The following is a 13,226-nucleotide window of genomic DNA, read 5'->3' on the forward strand; positions in this document are numbered from 1 at the left end:
TTCCACCACTCAGGATCCCGTCGATCCCGTTAATGAACCTCAGGTGGAGGTTGGAGATCAACTTGATGCGGAGGATCCATAGAATGCTCACCAGGAGGAGATGGCACAATTTTTGGCGAGGCAGGAAGCCTTTGCTATAGAAATTTCCCTCCAGAGGGCGACTATCGAATGACAACAGTGAGAGATAGACGAGCAGGTCCAGAGGATGATCCAGAGGGAGAAAGATGCTAACCGAGGCAACAGGAGGCTGATGTAGCCCTGGAGACGGCTGCCCAGTTAGCCCAAGCTAACACTAAAGTTGCTACTCAGGCGATAAAGGAAGCTAGGGCCAAAACAGCAGGGATGTGAGACAACAGTAACAGGGAGTCCCATGGGAGGAGTCGAACCCCAAGGACGCTCTCAGAGCCACTTTCCCAGAGACAGGATGAAGAGGCACAGTCCAAGAATGCCTCATCTTTGACTAAGAAGAATAACAATTCCTCTCGGAGTAAGATTTTTACCAACCTGAAGGCCCCTCCCCAGGGGGACAGACGAAACAACACAAGAGAGGAAGGTCAGACATCTGAGAGGCGTGACAGGAATATAAATGGTCGCTCAAAGTCTCAAAGACATGTAGGAGGAGAGGCTCAGAGGCAGGATCGCACTGGAAAGAGCAAGGCGAACCTACCACCGCTACACCCTCAGTCTCGCAAGGGTAAGGAACAGATGAACAACACCAATACCATGTTCGATAGGCTCGAGAAAGATGCACAACCTTAGGATCTAAGGGAAGTCATCAACAGGAGGACCAGCGCTCAGGAAGGGGTGCTGGGGACATTTACCCCACTTAGAGCAGCGATCCCACCAATAGTGCAGGCTCAAATAGATGCACTCACCATGGTTGTTCAAAGCCTGACAAAGAAACCTTCTGATACTGAGTTGGCTTATAGAAGTCAGAGTCCCTTCAGTGCCAAGATCCAAGCTACTCAACCTCCACCAAAGTACAAGACCCCGAAACTTCCAACGTACATTAGGAAAGAGGACCCAGTACGACACATTGGAAAGTTCGAGGATCAGGTGGAGTAACTCAGTGTGGAGCATGATTACAGGTGAGGGTATTCCCTACCACTCTCTCTGACTCAACTCAAGAATGGTATTGGAAATTCAAACCTGGATCCATCACTTCATTGGGGCAGTTTAGGAAGGAATTTTGCAAGATCTTCAGTGTCGAACGGATTCAACCAGTTTAACCCAATCAGCTAGCTGACATCAAGCAAGGGAAGGATGAATCCCTAAAGGACTACATCCAAAGATTCATGAGAGAGGAAAACCGAGCATCCACAGTAGGAGATGAAGGGAAGTTCGTTACCATCTCGGCAGGAATAATTTATCGTAGTCCCTTGTGGGATAGCATACACAGGAACCCCATAAACACCTTGCAAGAGTTCCTAGATCGAGCAGACAAATACATGAAGTTAGATGATGTTATCATGAAGGAAGAAAAAGGCATAAACCATCTGATCACTATCAAAGTAGGCAAGAATGGTGCAAACCCTTAGGGCAGCAATGGGGGCAATAGTAAGAAGAAGAGTACCTCAGGGGCCGAGCAGAGTGGAGAAAAGAGGGCTAAGTCAGCACCAACCGACAAACAGCCTAAGCATCAGCTCTACCAACCCAGGTTAACCAACTATATTGTCCTGACTACATCAAAGGATGAGATTTACTTGGCAACGCAAATGCCCGAGTGAAGAGAAGCTTGGTGGATACAGGAATCTCAGTAGATATCATCTACAAATCATCCCTCGAGAAGATGAAGCTCACAGTCAAGGACCTGACACCTTGTTCCCAAGTGATATATGGGTTCACAGGAGAATGCCTAGCACCAGCATGAACTATCAAGCTACCAATCATGGTGAGGGATGCCCCTAGGCACGAGACTGAGATGACAGAGTACCCGGTGGTATATTTCTCATCATCTTGCAATGTAGTACTTGAGAGACCCCTCCTGATGGCATTACACGCAGCAGTGTCTATCTGGCATCTATCTTTGAAGTTCCCCACAAGCGTAGGGCAAGGATGCGTACAGGGTAACCAATGGGAGGCACAAGAATGCTATAATGTGTCAGTGGTCAAGGCAAAGAAAGGACCATGCATAAACAACATGGTAGTAACCTGCTGCAAAGGGAATGAAGGAACCAATGAGGTTGTCAACATGGAAGTTGATGTTGAAAGAAACATTCTACTAGAGTCAGGGGCTCCTTTTATTGAAGATTTGTTATTATAGCAAGTTTCCCAAAGCAGTGGAAACATCATCGATCCTCGCTTTGTGGATGACGTCATAGGGGTAGGACTAGTCGAAGATCTTGACGAAGTTCTACTAGATGAGGAGGACCCGACTAGAGTAATCAAAGTCATGAAGGAGCTAAAGGTGGAAATTAAGGCACGGTTGGTAGAATTTTTGAAGAAGAACCAGGACCTCTTTGCTTGGTCACATAAGGACATGGTTGGAAGTTCTCCATCTGTAATAAGAAATGTTCTCAATGTGGACAAAAACTACCCACCACTGCAACAAAAAAGGAGATTATTTGACAAAGATCGATCTCAGGCCCTGAAGGACGAGGTCAAGCGGCTCAAGGAAAACAATTTTATAAGGGAGGCCTACTACCCTGACTGAGTATCATACCCCGTGCTGGTCCCAAAACCAAACGGGCATGCGTGGACTTCACAAATCTGAACAAGGCCTGCCCCAAAGACTACTTCGCACTACCCATAATAGACCAACTGGTCAATGCAACTGCAAGACATGAAATACTTTCGTTCATTGATGCATATTCTAGGTATAATAAAATAAGTATGCATCCTCCCAACGAGGAACATACCAACTTCCTAATAGACAAGGGATTGTACTATTATAAGGTAATGCGATTCAGCTTGAAGAACGCATGAGCCACCTACCAGCGTTTAATGAATGGCATGTTCTGAGACTTGATCGGCAAAAATATGGAGGTATATGTCGATGACATGTTGGTCAAGTCCAAAGAAGCTGGAGAGCATGTTCAAGACTTGAAGGAATGCTTTGCAATACGTAGAAAGTATCTCATGAAGTTAAATCCTCTCAAGTGCTCGTTTGGAGTTGGTTCTGGTAAGTTTCTCGAATACATAGTCAATTCACATGGAATCGAGGCTAACCCCTAGAAGATCAAAGCATTGATCGACATGAAGTCACCTACCACAATCAAAGAAGTGCAAAGCTTAACAGGGAGAGTAGCTTTCCTTAGTAGGTTCATATCAAAGTCTACTCACAAGTGTGTCCCCTTCTTTAACTTACTGAGGGGCAGCAGGAACATACAATGAACCGAGGAATGTGAGTAAGCCTTCCAAGCCATGAAGGAGCATCTCGCTCAACCTCCCGTCCTAGCGAAGCCAATTGATGGTGAAGTATTATTCATCTATTTGGCAATCACCGAGCATGCAATCAGCCCTGCTTTGTTGAAAGAAGAGAACAGGGTACAACACCATGTGTACTATATTAGTAAAAGGCTAGTAGGTATAGATTCTAGGTATCCCCCTCTTGAAAAGCTAGCCTATTGTTTAGTAATAGCCTCTCGAAAGCTAGGCCCATACTTCCAAGCTCACTCGATCCGAGTCCTAACCGATCAACCACTACGACAAGTTCTTCAAAAACCAGAGGCCTCAGAATGATTACTCAAATGGGCGGTGGAGTTAGGACAGTTTGATATCACTTATCATTTGAGGATGACGATAAAAGAACAAGCATTGGCAAACTTCATAGTCGAAGGTACCAACCTTGAAGACCCACTACAAGAAAAAATGATTTTAATAACACCAAAAATGTGTTATCAAAACATACCATAACACTTTTTGATGTGTTAAGACCGACTATGTTATCGTAGGTCAGGGTACTTTACATAACACTTTATCATTGTTATACAAATGTGTTATTATACTGTCAAAGATAACACACTTTCTGTGTTATTTTAATAAATAGATAAGTGTTTAATTATATTATTTATAGTCGATTATATAACACATTTCAATACTTATAAATTTGTGTTATACTACACTTTAGTATAACACATTTTTTGCGTTATACTACACTTTAGTATAACACAGTTTTTGTGTTATATAATGAAGTTTGCATAAAAAAATTCTTTACTTATAAAAAGTGTTATTGTAATAGATATTATAACAAATTTTTTGTATTATTTTAATATTTCAATAAGTTTAAATTCTCATTATATATTCATTTATATAACACTAATTTATTCTATTATATTTTTATTTTTTATTTATATAATTAAAATTAGTTTTCTAATATATACTAGCATCATCAAATGAACTTGATTTTCAAATAACAAAAAGTAAAAAGCATTCAACATTGTATTAACAATCCACAAATTAGTTTAAAACATTCAACACTGTCATCAAATTATATTATAGCTCCCACGAGACAAAGACCCGAAAACTTAAACCAATAAATCTTAAATCACATGGTAAAACTAACATGCTATACAATTTCCAACCAACATACAAGACAATGAGTATCTATCCTAATAACCACCAATCTAGTGCCAAATATTCGATACTGTCGACTTCCCCAAATATCAAATTTATCCAGATAATGAGATTTCACGCAACATTGCACCCATGGTGGATATCTAGCATCTTCCTCCACTTGCTTTCCATCATCATTTGTAGCCACTCCAAGCAATGCATTTTGCTTCTTCGTCAGTACATCAATGGCAGGTTAATCACCAAAAAACTTGTTCTGCCACAAGTTGAAAATAATACAATCAATTGAAGATAACAATGGTAAGGGTGTAAAATAAGAGTAATGAAGGTGACATTTTACATAATAATAATAAAATTGCACAGCCAGCCATATGACTTCAAATGACAGGTTCTATTTCGAAAAGGAAATATATATATGCAACATTATGTGGTGCAAGATTTTGTTTGAAACATGTGTCCCTAGAAAATTCCATAAAATAAACAAATAAATGTATCAATATTGACTCTAAAACAATATTGACCAACATTGGAAAATTTTCAACAGTATCATATCAATATTAAGAAAGGAAACAGAGTGAGAACGTAAACAACATGCAATATAAGGTCACTGAACTATTAAATAGAGCATTTAAGAGTACCATAAAAAGCTTACCCCATCCAAGCATCTAATCTTCCACCTTCTTAAGTTTTTTTTTTCTTCTTGTTGTCAACTTTCTTGGAAATAAATGTATTCCCTGTGTTAAGAAAAAAATGAGATTACATTAATGAGTCACTGTAAGCCCCATAATGACAACAAAACTAGTCATTTAAAGACATCTCAAGCAACAAAGTTCCTTTCTAAAACACTATGTTTGGTGTACAATGATTCATTATCATCGAATATAAAAGATGGAAAATGAATCATCTTCAAAGATTAACGAAAGAACTAGTCCTTGGTCCCAAAAATCTATCAGCAACTATAAATTCCATCAGAAAATAAAACCAAGCAAAATCTGATAGTTACACAATGCACCCATCAGAAACTGATCACAAATTTTAAAGTTAAAGCAAAATAAATAAATAAACAAAAAATAAGGTGAAACCAAATGATCCTTCACTGAATACCATGGAGTAATAATGATTCCTTTTCTTTTCAATAAAAAGAAAAGCATGCAAGTAAAAAACTGTGTTTTTTTTTTAATAAAGTAAAAAAAATAAGTAGCTGAATTCAACTGGGGGTCAGAAACTCTGAATTTGGTAGATTAATTAGAGACCAAAATAAAACAAAACTCAACAACTATTATATTTTTTTTAGAAAAAACAAGATATGGAATCATGCATTACCTCTCAAGAATAAGGCAAAAGACATAACATTTATGGGCTAACCAGTTTAACAATGAACTAAACTACTCATGAAAATCTATATATTAAAAAGAGCAGAGCAATGAGACCACACCAGGGTAAAACTAATGAAATAATATTTAATCAATTAAAAATAGAATCTAAAGTCATTCTTCCAAGAACTAGCAATCAAAATAATATATCAATACTAACAGTATCATTTTAAAGCCAAATAATTTTTTTTTTTAGATAAAACTAATAAGTAACTAAATGAAATAATAGAACAAAAATAAAAAAATCAAGTAAAAGAATAAATAAAACAAAGTGGTATGTTACAAAGAGTGCCAAAGTACATACCTGATTAGCAGTTGAAGCAAAGACAACAAAAACATGACTTGCAGTATCTATATATAGCTCCTTTCCAAGACACAAAATACTCAGTACAATCTTTTGATTCAATCTGCAATCATTTTTCAATATAAGAAATTAAAAGTAATTCAGATATAGAAACCATAGTTTATGCATGAATGTATATCATTAATTGGGACATTGTTACAAACAATAAAAAAAATGCAGAAACAAAGATATGACTTAATAACTTATAGTTTAGATCATGATGCACAGACCATAACATGACTCAATCTCTTTGCTTCTTGTCATTGTTCTTTTCTCAACAAACCATAACCTTCCAATCATCAGTCTGAAAAAAGAAAAGTGATATACTCTCTAGAAGAACAAAAATAACTTTAAAGCAAGGTAAAAAAACGGAGCTGAAATGAAATGACTAAAAATCAATCAAAAGAAAACAGAGTTATACTCAGTTATCCATGTATATTATATATACTAGAAACCTAAGAACTGGGCAACATGGTAGTGCTTTAATATTAACTAAAAGAGAGCGGTATTAATTGGTAAATTATTTAAAAATAATAATAACAAAATATCTAAATAACAGCAAATTAAATTTAATTACTTTCTGTGTAAGTTAACCGTCTAGAATATAGATATATATAGATGATTAGCACATACTCACATACTATCACTTGGATAAAGCATTCTATACTTTCAAGGCTGCATATAAGATTCTCACTCAAAAATAGGGGACCATGCTGTAAAATGTAAGATGGCCCCTAAGCTCTTGATGTAATTAATTCTAAGCCACATATGACCTACAATTCCAATGGCTGAGAACCATTATTTCTGATACAGAAGTTTGTGCCTAAAGCTAGTCTAGATGGCTTCTGTTGCCAGCCTAAAGTAATAATTGTAAGATTTACTTTATAAATTTAAACTAAAAGCATCTTCCCTTAGGTACATTTTGAAGGGGATCCCAATGACCATGATATAAAAAGAGTACCAAAAAATAAAATTGAAAATCAAAGATGCACAAATTTATCCACCATCCGGAAATAAATAATCTTGATATATTGCTCTTATCACAAACAAAAGTCAACTCATCTAATCCCACTATGAAGCTAATTCCATTAGCAAGCAAATACAAGAGTGAGTAAAAAAACATTCACAACAAGTGAGCTAGAGTATGTTATCATTTATTTATTAAATCTATTTCAAATCAACACTTACAAAGCATAATAGTTTAAACAGAAATAAAAACATAACAAGTAAAAAAAATTCCATATTTTACTCACAATTTTATATAGTGATAACCCTCAGAAAATTATATCTAAAATCTTTATTTTGTAAGAAAATAACCATCATGCAATGAAGCAACTATTGAGTGGGAGAGCTAAATCCAGCCAAAATATTGGAAATACTAAAGAAGTTACCTTCCCTTCTTCACTTGGTCAGATACAGCTCTATAAGCATACTTCCACCAAGAACGAGGATCAGATTTCACGGAAACATGTGGACGAAAATGTGCATATTTTAAGCGTTGATTAAAGGCAGAAAAGTGATCAGCTAGTTTTAACATATCCTTGTATCCATCCTGCAACAACAAGATACTAAAATTTTCAAGGCCAATCAAAACATGCCTCCAAGTATCCAATCACAGTTGAATTATGAAATTAAACCTTTGATAAACAGAGAATGACATCATCCAAATTCACTGTTGCATTCTGCAAAGGTTGATCACTCTTAACAAATCCATTTGCCCTTAGCTTTGTATACTTTGCACTTCCTGTAATTGGTTCCAGAATATAAGTGTGTTGTTTGACAATTCTATCAGCAGGTTTGCCTTCTTTAGTGCCATATCTAAAAACCTGAAGCAAATAAATGATCAAAGTTTCATAGTTTGAACATGCCCTCAACATATGTAACTGCAAGAATAAACTAAATATTGGCTCTACCTAGACCCACTCAGAAGGAAGCAAATCCTCCCATGGCTTGTCAATATGCCATGGGATTATATCAGAATCCAAATAAAGTGCAAGTCGGTCAAGTTCAACAGACTGTAAAAATTTTAAAAAAAAATCTTATTATAAACAAGACTGTAATAAGGATTAAATTAGTGATAATCATATTATAATTTACTAGCTATGTAACAAATTGCTACTTGTTATCATGTCAGAACTTTGGTGTACCGTGTATGGTGGGTGAAACTTCAAATATATGCAGGAATGCAACATACTTTAAATTTAAAATATGATAAATGAATACACATCTCGGCCAAGCATTCAATCAAATTTCTTCCCCTTAAAAAAGAAACAAAGATCTTTTATAACAAGAAAATGAAAATTACAATTGAAGACTTTTATTTAGTAGTTTTGTCAAAAAGTTGCAAGTGTGTGTTTCCTCACTAACTCGCAACTGTGCATTTCAAATTATATATATGAGACCTTCTTAAAGAGAATAAAACTTAAACTAGTTTGCATTCATATCAATCGACACCCTATAAGGAACAAAATTAGGAACCTTTTGTATACGGTCTAGTGAACCACCAGTAATAAAAGTCTCATTCCCATTGTCATCAACTGTCACAGCTAAGAGTTTCTCCAAGGTCACACCTGCTGCAAATGGGTGACCAGGATTGCTAGAGAATAGGAAATTAAAATTCAGACAGAAAATAAGAATGCAAAGATTCCAAAATTTAAAATTTAATTTGCTATTACACACCTTTCACTGTCCTCGTATCTGATATGAATATTTGAAATTGAGAGTTTCAAATTTCCAACTATAGTGTTGATAAGGGAACCCAACCATGATTGATTCTTCAATTAAAAATATATACATACTAATACAGTTAAAATCATAATTGGCAACCAAATATATGTATAAACATATGTATGGTTCAAAAAGAACAAAAGGTAAATCCTAAAAAAGAATAACATCACAGCATTTGAATACTACAACCAAAACTTGATACAATATTTGTTATCAAAGATTCAAAAATAGCACATAAGATGCTTAAGAACCAAATATAAAGTTCATATACATGTACAGACACATAAGAATATAGGCATCACATAATATTTCCTTATACATAAAAAAATTATTACCTATCAATTATGTTAGTCACCCCTTGCTTTGTAAAGATTCAAGTCAAGTAAATATATCAGATGTATGGATGCTAAGGCATGCCATTGTCTGTATCAGCAGTCAGTACAAATAGTTTCCATGAACCATCTAGTCAAAGATTCACCCTATTATAATTTAAGTTACACTGATAAAAGAATTGCGTAATCTTACCACTTCAGACTTTAATTGTTGAGCCTTCTCTACCAGCATCATTTCCATTTCCTATTTCCAAACATAACAATTATTTAGAGGATCATTCAAAGGTATATCGGTAGGCACATCATTATTGTCTTACCCGCACTCGGCTTTTCTTAGCTTCTTGAATGGCATCTTTAGTGGACCCTTGAACTTGCGTTGCAGGTTCAACTAACAAAAAAATACGATCCAGATGAACTACAACTGGGTCCTGACAAAGCCTACTCCAAGGTACCTTAATTTGGGAATATCGCAAAAAACATCACTAGTTAAATGTAAACAGCATCCAGAATCACAAAAGATGTCATTCAAATTGCTTCCAGCAAGAAAATTATATAGGTGATCTCTCAATTTTGTGAAATTTCTAATATTTTTATTCATCACTACAAAGAAACTAATTTTATCTTATTTTTGTTATTTCTTTTTAAAAGAAACGAAACAAATATATGCACAATAAGGCGGGGGGAGGGTGGGAATGGATACAAAAGAGGGACCTAGAAAATAAATAAACATTCATAGCAAAAAGAATAAAATCTCTTATAAAAAATCAGAGAAAGAAGAAAGTGATGAACTCACAGAGACGACGAAGGGAAATGAAACGCAGAGAGAAAAGAATTTGTGGAAAAATTAGATTGTATTCGAAAATAATATGCCTCTGACTACAACTTTAAGGTCTATTTATACATTTTATTCAAGACTAGCTAATGACTAATAACAACTAAGTAACAATTAAAGTTAAATACAACTAGCAACTAATAACTAAATTACAGACTAATTGATTACATCAGAAAGGCTAAATACTTTGTATATACAAGAGGAAAAGGTATCACCATACATAAAAACATAATTATAGCCACAAATCTAAATCTTCTTTCAAACCCCGCTTAAAAAATCACAATGCTATTGAAATTCTCATAGCATGAAGTAAGTTTCCACAAACTAAGATCAGTAGCCCGAACAGCCACACCAATGTCCCAACCATTATAGTTGAAACTCACAAATTTACGCTTAATGATGTTGTGCCACAAAGAATATGGCTCATTCAGGAATCTCTACAACCATTTTCAAAACAAGAGACTTATTCTTCTAAAAAAAATTCAGATTGTGTGGATTATTTGGCTGAAAGAAGAATAAAAAAAATAAAAAGAACTGGGTGTGGCTTCTCTAAGGGAAAAGGTTCAAATTTTAGCATCTTTTTGGGCTTATGTGACAAAGTAATTCATGGATTTCCCTCTTTCTTTGATCATTCTTGAATGGAAATTTGTATGATTTAGCTAGTTTCTTTTTGGTTTTGCTCTTATTAATGCTAGATGTTTTATTTACGTCTACTTTATGGAGATAACTTATCATCTTTTTGTAATACCTTTTTCCAATTAATAAAGGTTTTGTTTCCTATCAAAAAAACAAAAATCATCTAAAAAATTTCAAAATACTTAGCTTTTTGTCTTTAAATACATATATAACATCAATACATACATCATCAAACTTCATTCATCCTGCGACAGACTAAAGGAAGTTATAATATATATATATAACACCATAAAGAACTTGTAGTATACAAGAGATTGTTAGAAATGTCACAAGAAAATATACAAAGTTAAATTTCTTAATCATTAATCCCCAAAGCCAGTTCAAATAAATCTGCAAACGTCTTTACTAAACCAAAATTATAGAAACGCACATACCTTAAGTTTCACATAGCCAAGAAATTCAGCCTTAACCTTCACAGGCAATTTCAATGCATTAAGTGCGTCCAGTTTCAACTGCATATTAGTTAGCTCCACATCTCCTGCAATATAGATTTAGGAGTAAACCATCAACCAAAAACGAAGCATTTGCACTTTACTCTCACTACTAAGTTAACTACAATCCAATCAACCGTAAAATCTCATAAGTGTAGAATTTGAAGCAATAAGACAAAATGAAATCAAAAACTAAATCCATCAACTTATTAAATTTTCCAAAATTCCAATGTCAATAAACTCATTCACTCCCTCTCTTTGAATTAATCACAGAAAATTCATCCGTTCTGAAGACATTTCAATAATGATTTAAAAAAACTCCAATTATCCTCAATACACAACCAAAACAAAAAAAAAATTGATTTCAAAGTCTAAAATCCAGGAAAATAAGAGTAATTATAAGAAAACGAACCTTGCCAAACACTGATCTTGGGCGCTTCCTTGTTGAGTCCCCTGACGTAGTTGCCAAGGTACCTCTGCAAGAGGTAAGCCACCTGATCCTCCAACATCCTTCTTTCTTCAAAGGATCACCAACTCATTCCCCCTCAATTTATCCCAAAAATTTTGATTTCAATTTGAGAGAGAAAAGAAAGAAGAAGAAGAAGAAAACGGGATATTTTTCACAGATTTTAGGCCACGTCTATTATTCAGTTCCAGAAGACGCTACTAGTTAACTCCTTTCTTTCTTTCCCTTTTTCTGTGGACAACCTCAGATATTTACAATGAGGGAATGTGAGGTAGAAAGTCATTCCCCACAAACAAACACATCAAAACAAAATCATCAATTAGGCGCTCCAAATCTCCTTTAACATCTGGGATTCCCATAGCATATGCTAAATACTCTCTAAGGATCCAAATATGGAGAAACTGTACAGAAGATGGAAATATATATTAGAAATAATACGAAATTCTTATGGCCAAAACACACAAATCTAAGCATGTAAACCCAAATATGAAGTATCAGATTACAAGAATGCTTTAGACTAACACTAGTAGTTTCAAAGTGGTAATCAAATTATCTAAAAAAAATTAAGATGTGAAATTTGGGAGTATCAAATTAGAAATATTGGCAGGGGGCAGAAAATTTACCTGAAATCTCTGGTTCAAGATATGGTCATTTAGATTCTCTTTTGAAAAGCCCTTCACGTTTTTCCCATTCCTCTCCAAGTCCCTGCTTTAAAAAAGTTTAAAGCAAATAGATAATGATTTTTAGCTTGCCCATATTCAAACTTTGAGCACATTATATAACTGGCACTGGGTTTTTGAAGCTTACTGGTGCAAACAAGACTCCTCTTAATAGCTTTCCATTAACAGTTGCAGTCATTAAATAACCCGAGTCGAATGCTCCATCAATTTTCCCTCGGACCTTCACACCAATCTATGGACAAAGGGAGTATATCAGAAGCAAAACTACTCTAGAAGAATAAGTTAGAAGTAGACATAAGAAAATATATAACATAGCTATGAGAGCACAAGAACACTAAATGCCTAGTGAAATTTACCGGGCTCTGATTTGACCCTGCATCCAAGAGCTTCTGTTCTATAGTTGAGAAGTGCGTGTTATTTCTACCCATGTGACCATTTGTCTGGGATTGACGTCCCCCCAAATGGTGATCTTTTGGAGTCCTTTGGATAGCGTTAATCAACTCTTTCTATCTACTTGACGCATTACGAGATTTACCATTGCTTGGAGTCTCATTTAGTTGCTTGAACAAATGAAATCCTTGAGAACCAGTAACTAAATCAGTAGCTCTTTGAGTCGTGGTCTGTTCTTGATCAGAGAGTGATGGAGAGGAACTATGAGAAAGTGAAAGAGAGAGCTCCTCTTGCTCTGATTCGACATCCCATACTTTTGCGGTTCACTCTCTTCGATCACAAATTGAGGAAGAAAGAGCCTGCAATTCCAGTGGAGAGAGTGCTCCTCTACCATGGTGTGCTCCAACAGCTCGTGCGATGGAGAGGGTAGAAAGAACACTGAGA

The 13,226-nt window shown here is 35.5% G+C and overlaps 1 protein-coding gene and 1 long non-coding RNA gene across 2 annotated transcripts; both read right to left on the minus strand.

Moving 5' to 3' along the window:
- Nucleotides 1–6,190: 6,190 nt before the first annotated feature.
- Nucleotides 6,191–9,741, minus strand: LOC133824660 (intermembrane lipid transfer protein VPS13-like). The gene is made up of 8 exons (XM_062257648.1): nt 9,605–9,741; nt 9,481–9,531; nt 8,908–9,002; nt 8,707–8,824; nt 8,142–8,243; nt 7,866–8,054; nt 7,620–7,780; nt 6,191–6,292 (listed from the first exon to the last, which is right to left on the minus strand). Exons 2-5 carry the CDS (start codon nt 9,526–9,528, stop codon nt 8,142–8,144), a joined length of 363 nt encoding a protein of 120 aa, XP_062113632.1. The 5' UTR covers nt 9,529–9,531; nt 9,605–9,741; the 3' UTR covers nt 6,191–6,292; nt 7,620–7,780; nt 7,866–8,054.
- A 2,100-nt stretch (nt 9,742–11,841) lies between these two features.
- LOC133824729 (uncharacterized) lies at nt 11,842–12,617 on the minus strand. Its single transcript, XR_009888566.1, has 3 exons — nt 12,520–12,617; nt 12,336–12,420; nt 11,842–12,113 (listed from the first exon to the last, which is right to left on the minus strand). It is a non-coding gene; the product is annotated as an uncharacterized LOC133824729 (long non-coding RNA).
- Nucleotides 12,618–13,226: the final 609 nt, after the last annotated feature.

The sequence above is a fragment of the Humulus lupulus genome, chromosome 1, assembly GCF_963169125.1.
Source record: "Humulus lupulus chromosome 1, drHumLupu1.1, whole genome shotgun sequence".
Classification (NCBI taxonomy): domain Eukaryota; kingdom Viridiplantae; phylum Streptophyta; class Magnoliopsida; order Rosales; family Cannabaceae; genus Humulus; species Humulus lupulus.

Coding starts and splice junctions, on each gene's coding strand:
- LOC133824660 (XM_062257648.1), bottom strand. CDS start 9,528: ATGGAAATGATGCTGGTAGAGAAGGCTCAACAATTAAAGTCTGAAGTG. Junction 9,003..9,480: donor AACAATTAAAGTCTGAAGTG/GTAAGATTACGC, acceptor TTTTAATTGAAG/AATCAATCATGGTTGGGTTC. Junction 8,825..8,907: donor AGATACGAGGACAGTGAAAG/GTGTGTAATAGC, acceptor CCTATTCTCTAG/CAATCCTGGTCACCCATTTG.